The sequence below is a fragment of the Vollenhovia emeryi genome, unplaced genomic scaffold, assembly GCF_000949405.1.
Source record: "Vollenhovia emeryi isolate VEMERY1.0 unplaced genomic scaffold, V.emery_V1.0 DF939122.1, whole genome shotgun sequence".
Classification (NCBI taxonomy): Eukaryota; Metazoa; Arthropoda; class Insecta; order Hymenoptera; family Formicidae; genus Vollenhovia; species Vollenhovia emeryi.
Genome location: NW_011967244.1, coordinates 1,337,796 through 1,354,683, shown reverse-complemented (window position 1 = coordinate 1,354,683; position 16,888 = coordinate 1,337,796). Strand labels below are relative to the sequence as shown.

At 42.5% G+C, this 16,888-nt stretch overlaps 1 protein-coding gene across 4 annotated transcripts in view; it reads right to left on the bottom strand.

Moving 5' to 3' along the window:
• LOC105569889 (moesin/ezrin/radixin homolog 1) overlaps positions 1-16,888 on the bottom strand; it is a 39,562-nt gene that overhangs the window by 15,720 nt on the left and 6,954 nt on the right. For 2 of the 4 annotated variants that reach the window (XM_012026695.1, XM_012026696.1), the window contains exons 1-2: positions 6,356-6,630; positions 5,791-5,970 (exon numbers count right to left, since the gene is read on the bottom strand). In XM_012026695.1, the coding sequence (XP_011882085.1) occupies positions 5,791-5,970; positions 6,356-6,376 (201 nt within the window). In that variant the 5' untranslated portion in view covers positions 6,377-6,630. Of the gene's footprint in view, positions 1-5,790; positions 5,971-6,355; positions 6,631-9,310; positions 9,364-16,888 lie in introns of those variants that run through there. The other 2 variants (XM_012026698.1, XM_012026697.1) reach the window with 2 other exon arrangements.

The following is a 16,888-nucleotide window of genomic DNA, read 5'->3' as shown; positions in this document are numbered from 1 at the left end:
CTGCGATACAGTTTCTCTGAGAAAGAGATGGAGAGATTGTGGCTAAAAAAGGTTTCAAAAGCCGAATTCCAAAGATAAGAAACATAAGCAGAGAAAAGTTTGTTAGATTTTGATTTTAATAAATATTAGCCAAACGGACTTTAAGAATCGGTTGCCAAGATAATGTCGAGAAGGATCGTGACGAGCGGTGACCTATGTCGACATTTTCACCGAGAAAAACATCGATTCCAAATTGCTCGAAGACTCAACAGGTGAAAGGTGGCTTCGCCAGGCTCGGAACACCTTATATATCGCTGCACAGAGATGATTTTCACACCTCCGCGCATACATCCGTACAGATCTTTCTTCTGTAATTGATTTATTAATCTTCGATTCTTTTCCCGATATTTTTTTCTATGTAAAGAACTAATAAAGAAATTAAAATAGTCAACAACAAAAATTAAACGCTGTTATTCTTGCGTAAATCATAGAATCAGCCATATTTAATCATGATTACAATTCAAATAAAATTGATGATAACAATTAGTGAACGTTTCGACTCCAATTCGAATCGTCTTTAGCACAATAAATATTCCTTCTTGCAATGTTAGTTAAGTTAAATGGCGATTGATAATAAAAAAGAAGTCAAACTTAATAATTAATTAAATAAAAAATAAAGAATCTAGTCTGTTTCCTGAAATTCTGACTATCCCAGGATTTCTTCGTTCTAGACGTCTTAGACATACATACATAGGAATGTCGTCCTTATATGACTGGCCACTACCTGTGGTCAATTTCCCTCGTTAGGGCAAGTTTCAGAACGTGCGTAAGAGGGATCGTGAGCCTTTCGGGACCTTACCAAGCCATCGTCGAACTCGTCGTCGTCCGTGTCCGAATCCGAATAGCCGCGCAGCTTTCGAACTTTCTTTTTCACTTCCTTCTTCACCACCCTCGCTATCGCGCTTTCCGCCTGCAATCGTCTCGTCATTAAGGGAAAATTTGACGTACGTGCGCTTGGCGCCAATTGGCTCACTACGGGGAGTGGAATAAACGAGCGAACTACTACACCGATCTACTATAATACGATGATACATACAAATAAACTACGTCGGAAAAATGAGTCACCAATTAATTAATATATTATTACACAATAGTCCCTGCTATCTGTAATAATAGATAACATAATTGCACTATCTAATCAGCGTTGATGCTAAATTGATGTCTTTCGAAAATCAGATTATCGAATCATCGCATTGCGGCAAGTCTGTAAATAAGAAACACCTTGAGCTCACGAAGCGCTGCTTTTCTCCTCGCGATTTATACGACTCGCGAGTTTTTAACATTGAAACAAATCCTCGGATGCGTAAAAAGAATAATGGAAAAGGATCTCGTAATGGCTACGGCATGGATAGCCTCGAAGATGTGATTGCCCTTACAAAGATTTTTATTCCATTTAAATGTGAATTCTTACATAGCTGAGAAAAACCTATCGCATCCAAAACTTATTACAAAGCGAAATTAAAACTTCTCTGCTTTCTCGCTTCGAGTACAAACTACGGTAAACGATTGCGAATATCTTTCTCATCTGTTAACACGTTAACCTATATATTCTTTCCCATCTTTGTTTCCTAGCAGTTATTTACTTACGTCGGAATCTAGTTCGGAAGTTCTATTTATCGCATGGAAATATGCTACCATCGATGCCTTTCCTACTGGAAAGAAAATATCCACGTGATATTTTTCCTACTGGATTGCTTACGAGAGCCAATAAGGATGCAGGGTTTTCGATCAGGTGACTCGAGGCTAAATCCTGATTGGCTTTCGTAAGCGATTCAGTAGGAAAAATAGTACCGTGTGCCGCTGGCTTAAGTCAACACATTAAAGTTCAATGTACAAACGACAATGTTGCGTAAATAGCTATCGCGATTCACGAACGCGACAAATTTCATGGAGGAACGTCTCAAGGTGGTCTCATTTTTCTATACTCATTTCAGTGTAAAACTGAAGGACAAAGCAGCTTTGACAGCTTTATTCGTTTCCAATTCATCGACAATAAAAATCTGGTTTTTATTCTCTACAGCAAAACTGCTGTTGCATATTTATAAAGGCAGAAATACAAATACATACTATTAGAAATGTATTTCAGAAAAATTATTACATCGCTTAAACAGGACAGTTTTATTGCAAAATTAATCGAAGACTGAGGTCAATTTACTTTGAATGTCACGTTATACGACTGTAAAATTGAAGATGAGCCGTGAAATAATTCTACGGAAATAGACGCACAGTCAATAAGTAAACACTATTGAATAAATGTTAAGTAAATGTGGAATAAATGTTAAAATGAGACTGTTACGTGAAACCAGACATTGCCACGCCAGCTGCTTCGCAGTGGCCTAGTACCACAAGCACGTGCCTGTATTCCAGCCACCGCAATTTTCACCTGGCAACCACCTGTCGCGTCGGTTTTTCCCCGTTTTCCTGTTCAGAGGCAGGTTCTTCGAAAGTTTACACGCGAAGATCGCGAGGCTCGACCGAGGCAGAACGACGAGAAATCTGGATGTGGTTCTTGTCGGCAAGAAAATCGATGAAAAAAAGAAGGACGAGACGAGCGACAAGTGGCGACTGTGTCAAGGTGAAGGAGCGTCGTCTCCGGCATTAACCGGCCGGTGAAAGCCGAAGAGGTGTCTGCCTTGATCTACGGGTAACTGTACATGGACTCGAAAATTGAAGTCGACTGATCGCGAACAGGTAGCGAAACCGGAGGTGCGCAGTCGCTCCTCAGCGCCGGATATTAATCCCTCAGGCGATTATGATAACCGATTCATATGCATGTATTTTCTAACGGAATGCTTGAAAACTCATCCGAGTTCAAATTCGTTAAATACATGTTTGACCACATTTCATGTAAGTTGATATAAAACTTCTCTGTAGCGAGAAGAAACACAGAAGATATTTTAGGTACGTTGAAATAAAGAAAATAAATATATGACAATCTATCTTTCGCGGAAAGAAAATCCATTTGAAGTTTATCTTTTTCCAAATATTTCGAGAACTGGAAAAAATAATAACGCGAGGGAGACTTTGAAAGTGAATTTTCGCGCGAAAATATCCGCGACTCTTTGATCGGCGATTTCTGACAGAAGCAGAGAAAGCTTGCGAACTTCCGTGACGTCTTTGAGGAACAAGGACAGTCAGAAAAGCCACGCTCCTGATCGCGATGAGAAAAAGAAGCGCAGAGACGTCGAACACGTGTCCCGCACTTGAAAGACGATGACATCATCACATTTGTCACCGACGAAGATCTAAGAAACCAAGAACTCTTTTATTGCCACTACGCGAATGGCGATGCAAAAAAAAAACGATCTCGTCACCGATCATCACGTCGATCAAATGAAGCTTCCTTCGGAAAAGACTTTCAAACTGGAGAAAAACTGAAGAGATATAAGCTAAAAATATGAACAAGATAAATGAAGTAAGAGTATTCGATATGGTTTAGTGACTAGGGATTAAAGGAAGGGTAATAAATTGTGCGAGAATCCGAAGAAAGGTGTTGAATTAAACGAGCGCGGATTAACGTAAGCATTCACAATCCCGGGAGACGTTAACGACCCTCCGGCGAAATGCAACTCGACGACGTACGTAATTAAGAGAAGTTAAGAGAACATAATCCTCTAGAAAGTCTCTAGACCGGCACGTCCCAGCCGCGTCTAAGAACAGGTTTCGTGCGAATCGGCGCAGCGTACTTCGAATGGCCGCTATTTAGGATCCCCGCGCGCAACATCGACTCGGGATACACGGCTGCGTGCGATTCCTTAGGAAGTCGGCAATTACTTGCTACTTCGTGCATCGATTCCATACACTTTACGTGCGCGTAAGCGTAAATCTGACGCACGGTCGATCGCGAAGACACGCAAATTACCCGCGAGACCAATAGTCCAATGTATCTAAACCGAAACCGATCGCGAGGAAGAAGTTAACCCAGCCGAGAGCAACTCCTGACTCCATGACTCTTAAAGTCAAGACAATGGGCAATCTTGGACACGTGATACACGCAAGTTGCTGAGAGCCGCATTTATTTTCAAAGTATACTTTCTCGCTTCGCAGAACTTTCGACGAGATACACGCTCGTTGCTTTCTGAATACTTTTTTTCACAGTTGAACAGTCTCCTCTCCTCCAACTGTTATTCGTTGTCACGTGATTGTAAGTTGGTAAAAGAATGGGAAATGTGAAAAATTTTCTAGCCTAAAACAACACACAGGGCGCCTCATTTTAAATAATCCACGCAAATATCTCCAAAAATATGAAAGACACGGAAAAACGTTTCGGTACGAAGGGGGACATAAGGTGGTGCCATTGATTTGACCTTGAATAGTCATTTGAAGGTCACGTGAAGGTCACCTTCAATTTTTTTTACGGAACCCCCTATTGTTTATTATACCATCTTATTCTATTAATTAATACAACTTTTGTTTGAAACGTTTTTCCGTATCTTTCATACTTTTGGAGATATTTGCGTGGATCATTTAAAATGAGACACCCTGCATATCTATGCAAGCAAATAATTAATTGTATACGTTTTTTGCTCTAATGCGATTCCAACTATATCTACATTTTCAACTCTTAAACCTCTGATAGTTTCCCCAAGTAGAGTTCGCAGCGGATCCGAAGTACGTGGGATAACATTTATAAAAAATAATAACGTCCCTGGACCTTTTTAATACAATTGCAAAATATATGGAATAAAGGCCTTTCATTATTGCGCGCAATATTAATAAATTAATAATCAATCAATTGTTTCGACATAACTGGCTATGTATTTAATTTGTCACAACGCTCGTTGTGTAAATGCTTGTCTCTTAAACAAACCTGAAGAGGACTGCGATTTGCAGTCGAAACGTCGTCGTTGTGACAAATTAAATACATAGCCAGTTATGTCGAAACAATTGATTGATTATTGATTTAATTACTGGTGAACAAAAACATTACCGACAACATATTATTATAATAAATTAGTAAACATTTTAAAAAAGTAAATTCATTCTGCAACGTACCGGTGGGGACCGGTTTCTACCCCACTTAGGAATGCAAGGATTAATTTAACTCATGTACCGTGGAACACTTGCACAATACAGGGTTATAATTTTACAAAGCAGACGCACTATTCTACGGGCTGTCGGGTGTCGCACGACCTGACGATTTGGGGTATCTCCACTTTCTTTCATTCGCCCGGCGATGTACGCGTCGATACGCGCGGGTGGATCTCGCATGTCACGCGACGAGGACGGTAACACAGCCGTTACCACGGGGCTCAGTTTTCACTGCCATCAACACCGAAAATTGATCACGGTTGAATTTCGCTCGCGGCCGGACCGCCAACGAAGCGAACGCGAGCTTCTCGGCCGATTTTAATATCCTCATCTTAACTTTGAAAATTATTCGCACGATACCGAGAAGCCTCCGGCGAGCCTCGTCGCGTAAATCACATCGCTCGGGCGAATTTGCGTCCGAGACGAAACGTGACCGATAAAAAGAGCCGACGTCGACGACAATAAATGTTTAAAATGTCGTTCGTTAGCATTGCCATGAAATTACAGTGATAAATCAACTTTTCATACCGATCTGACAAATAATTTTCAACACCAATTTCGTACATTTAATCGTGCGTTATCAACTTCGATACGAGTCGAAAGAAGTTCGGTTCTTGAAGACTCCGGTCGGATGAGCTACGGGACGGGAAGATGAGATCCGGTTGGAGGGCGTCGAGCAAGCAGGAAGCGCTACGGGACGAATACGTAAGTATATCCTACCTTCTTGTACAGCTTGATCCAGGTGAGGTCACCCTTATTGTCGGTGTACTGGAGGCCGAAAAACCACACCTCGCGCAGTCCGATCGTCTTGACGACCTGATCGAACAACTGCTTCCCCGTGGTCGTCTGCTGGATCGCAAACTCCAGCTCCGCGTCCATCGTCGTCACCCTCACGTTCATCTTCGCGGCGCAGCACATGCAAATAAAACGGACGCCGTCAGGTGGTGCGAGCGAAACGCGTCACCCAGTAGAGCGAGGCTCAACCGTCGCGTTATTACGCGTCCTACCGTGTCTCTCTCGGGTAAGGACAAATGTATGCCACATTATTTCATAATTCCCGCTTCTTTTTTATACTCCCTTCCTTAAATCCATTGTTTAACAAAAATATTCTACTGCAACCGCACCATGTACAAAAATGTTTTTTTTCCATATACAGGCGCGAAATCCTAAATGAATCGCGAGACGCTCCGAGGGCGAGAAGCCCCTGCATCGCGATTCCGACATATCTATCACGATATACGGAGCGAAGCTTAAACCAGCGTCGCGCCGGTAACGGCCGGCTTACCATCTTGCCGCCGGCGACCATGTCTGCGAGATTCGTTAAACACTTTCACAACGGGGAGTCACCGATAAGGGAAAAAACAAAAAAAAAGAATTCGCGGAGAGGCGTGCTCGCGGGCGTACACACGGGATTCGAGACGCCGAAACGCGACACGAAAGCGTCCGATAACGTTGACGGTGCAAAAATTAACGGATCGTGCGTGCGTGCTAAACGCGATCGGCCTTCGAGCCGGTCTCCGGAGTCGCGGACAATGGGGCCCAAACCACAAGTGCAACTGGCGGCGCTCCTTTCCCCTCTTCTTCGTCCCGGGACGCGACGCGCAACGGTGCAACCGTTCTCCCGCCTCGAGGGAACGCGTGCGCATGCGTGCGCGCGCGGCGCGCGAACGCGGTCACGTGGGACGAGCCGGTCGGCGGCGCGGCGACCAATCACGGCGCGCCGCGCGCCCCGGCGATACCGGGTGCCGCGGAAAGAAGCGACCCCGCCTGGCACCAACGCTTTTTGAAAACCGGCCGACGCCGCCCGACTGATTTGCGAATGCGCGACCGTTACAACCGTTCTCTCTCGCGCGCGTGCGCGCACGCGCCGTTGCGATTGCGTAATTTTTCACTCTTGCCTGGAACTTTTTGAGGACATCGAGAGAGACGCGGTAGGGTATCTTTACGAACCGAGTTGAGGGATCCTTGGATTATCGAAAATCAATAACCGCCGGACCGATCAAGTTCTGATCGAACTAAATCGATGGCTTGGGCTTGAATTATTATATTATAAAAGTGTTTCCTCTTTCTCTCTCTCTCTCTCTCTCTTTCCATCTGCGAGCGGAGATGTTGCGGTGCGAACTGATAAGGAACGAACCTTATGGAAAATAGATTTCGGTGAAATTGGCTGAGACTTTGCCATTTTATACTTCAAGTGATGCTGATCAAAAGTTACCATTGCCACTAGTCAATCCTACGAGTCGTTTTTGTTCTAACAGGGCTCAAAGTTCGATTACAGGCACTATTATCGACGACTAGATTGACACGTTGCTGGTATAAAAATGTGGGAGCGTGAGCAGACACGGCGCGCTATTCGTATTGAGTCAATGCAGGATGTCCCAGCGAACGAGCCGGATCCTGTTTCACTGAGGCTGACGTTGCCGGCGAGCGAAACGTCGCGCGTTGCGCTGCTTATAAATTTTATTCACCGCAGATTACGAGAGGCCAAAAGTCCAACAGCACCAATCGTCGCAAGGCACGTAAAATTTCGTGGAAAACGGCGTTCTGGAGTAAGGATTTCCTTCCTCGGAAGAAAAAACCGCGTAAAGTCCAGAGGCCTCCTTGCTACAAGCGAGTGGGACACTCGCCGACCTCTCGGATGCGTTAAAGGCCGATGCCTTTCACGTTGCGACATACGCGATATCGCATTCCTCGCGTCGCCGACCTACACGGCGCGAGATGTCCGCGACCGTAACCGCGCAATGAATAGAAAAACGAACGAAAATTTTCGATCTCTCCTGTGTCAATTTTCTACCAAAGTACAGCAACTTTAATCTCGTTTAACTTACTTTCATCGCTTTTTAGTTTTAAAAAAGATTTTAGTATTATAAAAATATTACTTAACTTTGAAGTCATACGGACCTGTACATCTTTATCATAAAACATTTAAAGATTGTAAATTAATCGTTATTTTTATCCAAAGTTAACGTTTACTAGTTTTATACTGTATAAGTTTTTTGGACATAAAAGAAAACTAGATTATAGAGGATTAAATCGAGATTAATCTAATTCTTAGAACTAGAAAAAGATAAAAAGTAGGTTAAACCAAGATTAAAGTTAATCTGCATTGACAGAAATGAACATTAGCGGCCGTCGCCGGTGCCGTTTTGCGCGCGGTTTTTGAAAACAATTGAAACTAACTTGGTCTTTTCGTTGACTCGACCTATAAATCAGTTTTGCGTTATGCAACGCGGCCGCTTCGGTTTTATGCAAATAAGTATCGGTCTCTTGTTTTAGATAGACGATGCCTTCGTTCATTTCGCAAAAACAACCGAACTTCGAAAGAGCGAGAAATGCGTTTGATCGCACGGAGAATAAGATGAGGGAAAGTAGCTTCCTCTCTTGAATCCGGAAAAAATGGAAAGACGTATTGCGCGACTTGGAGGACCATTGTCTTTTGTACGTACGCGTCACGAATTACATAACGAAGTTACGTAAAAAAGAAATTCAGTCGCGAACAGCAGACGAGTCACATGTCTGCATAATTTTATTTTTGTACACGAGTATTCGTTAAAGCTGATCCTAAAAACCGATAGATATCTTGCGTAATGTCTACAAAAAAAACGAAAAAGATGCATCTTAAAAGAGTCTATCTTCATGGCCAGGAAATGCCGCAGTTTCCGTTCATTATTCATCGCTTTGCTGTATCAAACGGAAAGATGTATATCTTCTTCCGTTTTATTCGAGTACAAAGTGTACGTCTATCCGGTGATCCGAGATTGATCTAATCGCGCCTATAGTTGCGACTTCGATGCAACAAATATACGATGCATCCGTTTGTGATTTACGGAAAAAAAAACCGACGGAGCGACTATCTTTAGCACGAGAAATTAAATTAATTAAACTTATCGATTGAGCCTCACCCGATTCCTCTCAAATAAATGGACGGAATCTCTCCTGCCAACTGTTCAGCTCTACTTTGTGGATTTGTAGATTTCTTAACTTTAATATAAAAAAATACACAATTGTTTAAGTGTTTAGCGTTTTCTTTTATCCCTTTTCTAGCAGCAACATATCAGCTCGTTGCCAATTATTAAAGCGAGAACTACGCTCGAAGTTAGTATATTGGAAATCAATTGTAAGCTTCGAAGTTGCGAAGCCTCGGATTTCATTTTACCCGAACAGTGACGTTGAAACCGGACAGGGAATATGCCCTGCACTAATTGTATAAAGAAAAATTATTTGAAGTGAGGATACATACCGACTTCGGCATCGTGGCTGTGTTTTCTCGTACTAAACAGCGGAACTATTCCTCTGAAACAGATAAAAAAAGTGGCGATTATAATCTATTTAACTGAAAACGATGAATTGATAACGCTGGAATTTGTGAGGCGCATTGCGAATTCTAATCCCGGACAAATCGGCGGAGTTCTCGTGATTTTCATTTTTAAATGGCATTTGATATCGCGATACCATCATTCGGAATGTCTCTTTATACGCTGTCACATGACATGTTCGGACACGTTGGCAAATATGTAATTACGGTGTTTCATTGGTCGCTTAATTACAGCAGACTCGACTCGTTCTTGAGATGCTAAGTAAGGACGTAATGAAATCGCGTGTACTTCCCGAATACCAAAGATCGTAGTATCAGGTATAGGCGCACATATGATTAATCCGGTGTAAACCAAACTTAAGAAAACCGAGTATTGACTTCACGTGATTCGACAAGCGACGTGTGTCAATCGTGAACCGTGAATGTTATCAAGATACGCCGATAAGCCCTCGAAGACAGATCCTAGTTTCAATTTTCGCATTTTTAACATCGCGCCTTTTAGATAAGCCTCGTATCTCACAACGGCAATTGAACTTCAAATCAAACCACCTTTAAAAAGCGAAGTCCGTTTAGCGCGAGATTACAAAGAGATAATCCATTGAACGTTTCGTCACCGATTCTAGTACGTGACATCGAGTCACTTGTTTTGCAAGCAGTGGTTTGTCATGCTATTTTAAGCATAATATAAATCATAATAAAAAAGATTTAAAAGATAATAAAACGGCAACGCTGACATAAGCCTAAAGGTTGCGTAAGTTCCTTCGCGCAGTCGATCGAATCTATTAATGAAATAATTATATATGAAATATTTTATGTGCAATTATATTCGTAATATAAACTATTTTGCAATTTACATAATTTCCTATAACCGGCACGTGTGTCGATTAGAGTTCCAGATAATCAGAGAAACACCAATGGCTACGTCCAAAAAATCAGCTTTGCAACTGTTGTAAAAATCTTGAATCTGATTCGAGTATGCTGTCAATCTTGGCTGAATCTATAATAAGAATATACTCCAATCAGGTTCACGAATTTTACAACAGTTACAAAGCAGCTTTCTCTGCTGGACGCAGTCAATGACGATCAAAGCCGCCATTTTTTCCCTATTTCCTTCTTTTTCTACTTAGGTTGCTAGAAGTAGGAAAAAAAATGGTGGCTTCGATATATCAAATATAAGTGACGCAACTCTGATTATCCAGGACTCTAATGTTGATTACTTATATGATAAAAGGAACAAAGAAGAAATGAAAAAAACGTTAGTGAGATAAGAAGTAAAAAAAAACAAATGTAAGATTGAAAACATCTTTCTACCAAAGATAAGACTTAAGGCCGGTATTCATAATCTATTCTTCTTTCAAGACCGTCTTAGATGTTAATGTGATTGGTTTATATTTCAAGATTGTACTTAAGACGGTCTTAAATATAAGAACAAACTGTGAGCACTGGTTTAAGTGTAATCTTGGCTGGCAGCCGCTCAAATCAACTCGCGCAAGAATTTTAACGTCTCACAATACCGACGTTAAGTTTAATTACCAGCGACGCTCCAAGTACCGGATGCAAACCTATTGTTAGGCGAGTTACTTTCGCCGTAATGAAGATGTAACCCTTCAGTAACAAGTTTTCGCAATTGTGCAGCTAATTGTTACTGTCATCATTGACTAGAAATTAATATCTTGCAATTATGTAAAGTAAATTGTGCAAAGAATTTGCGGTACTGCGTCACGTGCATCCGGTGTATAAAATAAGAATGCGCATATAAAACTACATTCAACGTCGGGATTAATGTGAGTTTCACCTGATTTCCCGCGGTTAGTTAATACGCAAGGGAAGGAAAATATCGCTTCGAAATTAAACTGGGTATCGTCGGTTGCTTTGAAGCAAATGAATAACATCACGCTTGTAGAAATAACAGGTAGTCATGACGTTACATAAGCTTGTCGTTGCGTGCAAACGCCTCAGATGCGGAACGCAATTAGAGATTAAAAGGGTAGTAAAAAAAACAACTGTAGTAAAGAGTAAAAAAAACTCTGCAAGAAACATGTTTTTTACTCTCCCACAAATGAATCTTTTATTCCGTTAATTACTCGTAATATCCAATTTTAAAAATGTATAGTAAAAATCTAGTCTCGACGCTTATTTATTAACCTTTGAAGCACGGCTTCAAAAAATCAGCTCCAAATTTGCCAAAATTTGGTGTCACATTCCACGTTCTGTGACTCTCACTTTTGATCCACAAAATAAAAATAAGAACAGCCCAACTGTGCTTGAAAGAGAATTTCAAGTTTTGTGTGAAACTTTGAAAGTAGAAAACGCCAAAAATATCATTAAATTTATCTTTCAAAATTACTAACAAGAGACAGTTTTTAAAAATACTACTTCTTTATTTAATTTCTTACCCCACTTTAAAAAAAACTCGATCTTTATTATCTCTACAATACGAACATCCAACTATCTGTCGCTCCCAAGTCCTAGCGAGTTTTCCCGATCTCTCGGCAAACTCCCTCGCAGTTCCTCGCTCACCGTCCGGCTTTTTCCAGCTTCACGCCAGATTTAAAGCTCCAGACAAGCCGCCCCGCGTCGGAAACGCAGAGTGGGGGACAAACGGGTCGCGATGCAAATCCGCGTGACCGACATCCGCCGCGGCCGAGGAGTGCCCGATCGTCTAGCATTTCCCCCCTTCATCTAGGACCCGACCCAGCGCGCCCAGACGTTCGTTGAACCGTCGTTATCTCTCGCCTCTCGGCGGAAAGGCCGGCGGCGCGAAGAATGGGATACGCGGCAGCGTCTATCGATAACAACCGGAAGCGACGAACAAGCAAATGATTACGGTAATTGAAAGAAGTCCTTCTACTTCCCGTTTTAATCGGGATTCTTTAATCAACTCGCTGAAAATATTGAGAAATTATTATAATGATTATTGCGGTAATTATTGCGCGGCACGCCATCGTAACGCGTCAGCTCTCGCCGCTGATTAAGCGACGATTGACGAGCTATCGTTACGAGACATCTTAATAGCCGCGATTATAGACAGTACGGAGAACTATTTATACCTCCACGACATGATACTGTGGCCGACCTTGCCGACAAACGTAAAAGACAACAAAAAGTCCAAAAGTAACCAGGCAGAGTGGTACACCTCGTACGATTCACGATCGCTCAAGCGTCACGTCTGTATCGCGGTTATTTAAACGATTATTTGTACGACGTACCGTACGGCTGATGACAGAAAACGACCCGTAAACGCTCAAGTTTGTCTTGTTAGTCGTAGACGTAAGGCAAGGCAGGGAAAGACTCATAATCGGCGACCCCAAAAACCCTTACAAAGTTTCACAAAAAATGGTTTAATAGAGAAATGCTTCAAAGGGTTAAGACCGAATCAGACTAGCAACAGTCGACTCGGGTTGGATTGGGATTGGCGATTGTCTTCTGACCAATGAGAGCAATACAACCAGCGATTTAACAGGCTCTCATTGGCTAAAGGACAATCGTCAATCGCCAATCCCAATCCAATCCGAGTCAAGTCGGCAATTGCTAGTCTGATTCACCTCGCTAGCCTTTACGTCTACAACTAAAGCCAACGGCACACGATACTACTATATTTTTCCCACTGGATTGCTTACGAGAGAACCAATAAGGATGCAGAGTTTTAGATCAGGTGACTCAAAGTAAATCCTAATTGGGTCTCGTAAACAATCTAGTGGGAAAAACAGTATCGTGTGCCGTTGGCTTAAAACAGATTTGAGCGTTTACGGATCGTTTTCCGCAATCAGCCTATCTCATATCTCTCAAGCGTGGCCGGACATCGGAGCGAAAGAGAAGGGGGAGGAGAGAGAGAGAGAGAGAGAGAGAGAGAAAGAAATACGCTACGAACGCTATCGATTGTACTACCAGGTTGCGCCATCGATTTATCTTAATTAGTCGCTAATGTTTCGGCGTTTGTCACAAATCGCGCCGCTGTCGCGATAAAGGCCGAGTGTTCCGAGTGACAATCGCAGTCGGGCCGGTCATCGGGGCGTCGTACGGCCGCTCTAAATTATCATCCCGTGTTTACAGCCGCGATGCGATCTTGAACACCGGGCAAATAAAATATACGGAATGGCGCCCCCTCCTCCTGCCGGCATTTAAACGCGCTTATCTCCATTTAGCGCCACTTAGCGCTGAACTGTAACCACCATTTATGCGAGATGTGATGGCTCGGCGCGCTGAAGATCCCGCGAGAAATCGCTGTTCGGAACCGACGTGGAGATAACGATCGCGTGGGCGTTTCGATCGCTAAATGCGCGACGAAAATACGAGTCCCCGGCATGTGGCTCTAATAACGTGATCGTTCGCGTCGATGAGCGAATCGCCGATTATTGATCGCGAATCGTCAGACGCCGTCAATCGTTCAACTTCATGATTAATTTTTAATTTGTCGTAATATACGGAGAAATGTAAAAGAACGTAGGATAAATGTCTGTCAGATTAGTTTCCGCATGACAATGCGAGGAAACCTCCAAGAAGAGAAGAGTCTACCTTCCATTAACAAATCGACTATTTTTTCGCGCAACAATTTAAGCCCCAAACACACGAAAAAACTTAGTAAGACTTAAGGAAAGTGACCAATAACAGTCGAGAACGTAAGTAACCATTTTGAAACTTAGCAGTGATGAAAATTCCGATTGGTCGAAATCCTTAAGTCCTAAATTCTAAAGCCAACGGCACACGATACTATTTTTTCTACTGGATTGCTTACAAGAGCCAATCAGGATTTAGCCTTAAGTCACCTGATCAAAAACTCTGCATCCTGATTGGCTCTCGTAGGCAATCCAGTAGGGAAAAATAGTATCGTGTGCCGTCGGTTTTACTGTTTAGTTTTCTCGTGTGTTTTCAGCTTAACATCAGATTTGCTCGCGAGCGTCTGTCTACGGCGAGGCCGCGGACTACCGTAATTAAGTCGTACGCCAAATTCAATACACATGTAATTAATAGTCCGATCTACGGTGACGAACATCCGGTCTCCTTCCCAGAGAGGCGCGATGATTTTTACGTAACAAAGCCCGGAAACCGTGGTCTCCTAAGAGAAAAGAGCCGTATTCGAGTCCCCTGTCTTAAGCCAACGGCACACAATACTATTTTTTCTACTGAATTGCTTACGAGAACCAATAAGGATGCAGAGTTTTAAGCCAACGGTACACGATACTATTTTCCCTACTGGATTGCTTACGAGAGCCAATCAGGATTTAGCCTTAAATCACGTGATCTAAAACTCTGCAGCCTTATTGGTTCTCGCAAACAATCCAGTAGGAAAAATAGTCTGGTGTACTGTTGGCTTTAGATCTAATGACTTAAGGCTAAAACCTGATTGGCTCTCGTAAGCCATCCAGTAGGAAAAATAATATCGCGTGCCGTTGGCTTTAGCCTTAAGTCATCTGATCTAAAGCCAACGGTACACGATACTATTTTTTTTTTGCTTACGAGAGTCAATTAGGATTTAGCTTTAAGTCATCTGATCTAATTATTGGCTCTCGCAGGCAATCCAGTAGAAAAAAATAGTATCGTGTGCCGTTGACTTTAAACTCTGCATTCTTATTGGCTCTCGCAAGCAACCCAGTAGGAAAACTAGTATCGCGTGCCGTTGGCTTTACGATTTAACGTGCCATGAAATCTGACCGATTTAGGATTCCACGAAAAATGCGACCCTGATTTAAAAATTGATTTTTAGTCTTCAGAACTGTAGGAATATGTGTAAAAACACGAGGTAACGTGTAACGAGTAAAAATATTATGTACTAACGAGTCAAATACATAATTGTATATTTAATTATATATATCATCAAATATTTTAAATAATATTAGGTAATTTTTTATTTTATTAATATTATTTAATTATTAAATTATTAAAAATTAAACGAAAAATATATTGCACCACGCTCTTAAATAATCGTTCGTCCGAGACAAATGGAGCTTCAACGTTTCACGACGACTCGCTTCTGTCGTTTCAGATTGACAGAGACTGAAATATCAACAGTTGTGCGGAAGGAAGCCGTCTACCACGATAATCCCTGTTATACGACTCTGTCCGGGAGCCACCCTTTTCGAGAGGAAGAGAGAGAGAGAGAGAAAGGAAGAAAGAGTACCGCGATTATTCAATTCCGCCGCAGAATCGTAAAATAACGGATGACATCACCACGAAAATATATATTACACAATGTCAAAACGCAGCCGCGCTGACACTTCGGGCAAATAAATATAAATGTACATGACGATTCGGAGGCATTAATTCGAAACTGTCGGCCCGACAGTCTCCTGCAAAAGACACGCAATTCATAATACTCGCCAACACGTTCAGCTCCTTTATTTTTACAAGTGTAAACCAGAAGGAATTGAACGCGAACGATTAACGTCTCAAAATAATTATAGACTTCGTTGAGAGGAGCGATAAAAAAAGTGCGGATAAATATATTAAAACAATATTAAACAAATAAGTGAAACAGGATCGATATATAAATCTAGTCAGACACGAATAATCGTAACTTATCATTTTCGTTCAGAGCTAGATTTTCGCCTACTCTCATTTCTGCGTGAATTTCGTATACTCTCTCCAAACTCCGGTAAACCGGTACGCCAATTCTGAATATTTCACGTAAGAAACGTCTTCACGCGTGAAGGAGGGTTGGCGTTGATGAAGTTTTCAATTTGTATCGGCGTGCTAAATTAATTTTTCCCGCGCGCGACAAGCGTACACTTTCGACTCTTCGTATTCAACGCTGAACCATATTATTCGTGACGGTCGCGACAGGCGTGAACGCGGGATGAGTGGCGGCCACGTTGAAACGCTACACGTGCGACGGGAATGAACGTCCAAGGATTTCTCAACGGCGCGCGTGCAAGAGCAGCAAGGTAACCTCCGCACGGTTTAGCAAGAGAGGTGAGGAAGCCGTGGGATACGCGACGAGACGGGTCCGGGGAGGATGGAGCGAACCCAGACAGTGAACGGAACCCACGACGCCGCTTCCCGTCCCCTTTTTTCGAACGTAAGTCTGGCCGTATCACATTTATCGTACGACAAATTTTTCGAGCGTGTTGATTGGTTGCAGGATAGAAAAGTCCTCGAGTATCTAGAAAGCTTCTATCCTGCAGCCGATCAACACGCTTAGGCCTGTTATACAATACGTCGTATGTCGGGACGTAGCCGTCTTATTGGACCATCGGCTATGTCCCGACATCCGACAGCGATATATGACGTATGGTATAACAGGCCTTAGAAAATTTTGTCGTACGACAAACGTAGTAGTATCCTAAGGGCCTGAGGCAGGAAGATTGTCGTAAGACTTAAGTCGGTGTCGGGAATCAACGCACATTGTCGTGGACGTATATTACATTTATTGTATCGCAAGGCGACATACGTCTACGACAATCCTTTGTGCGTTGACTAACGACACCGACTTACTATAAGTCGTACGACAGAATCGTAAACGGTTACGACAATATTCCTGCTCAGGCTCTTAGGGCCTGACTTAAG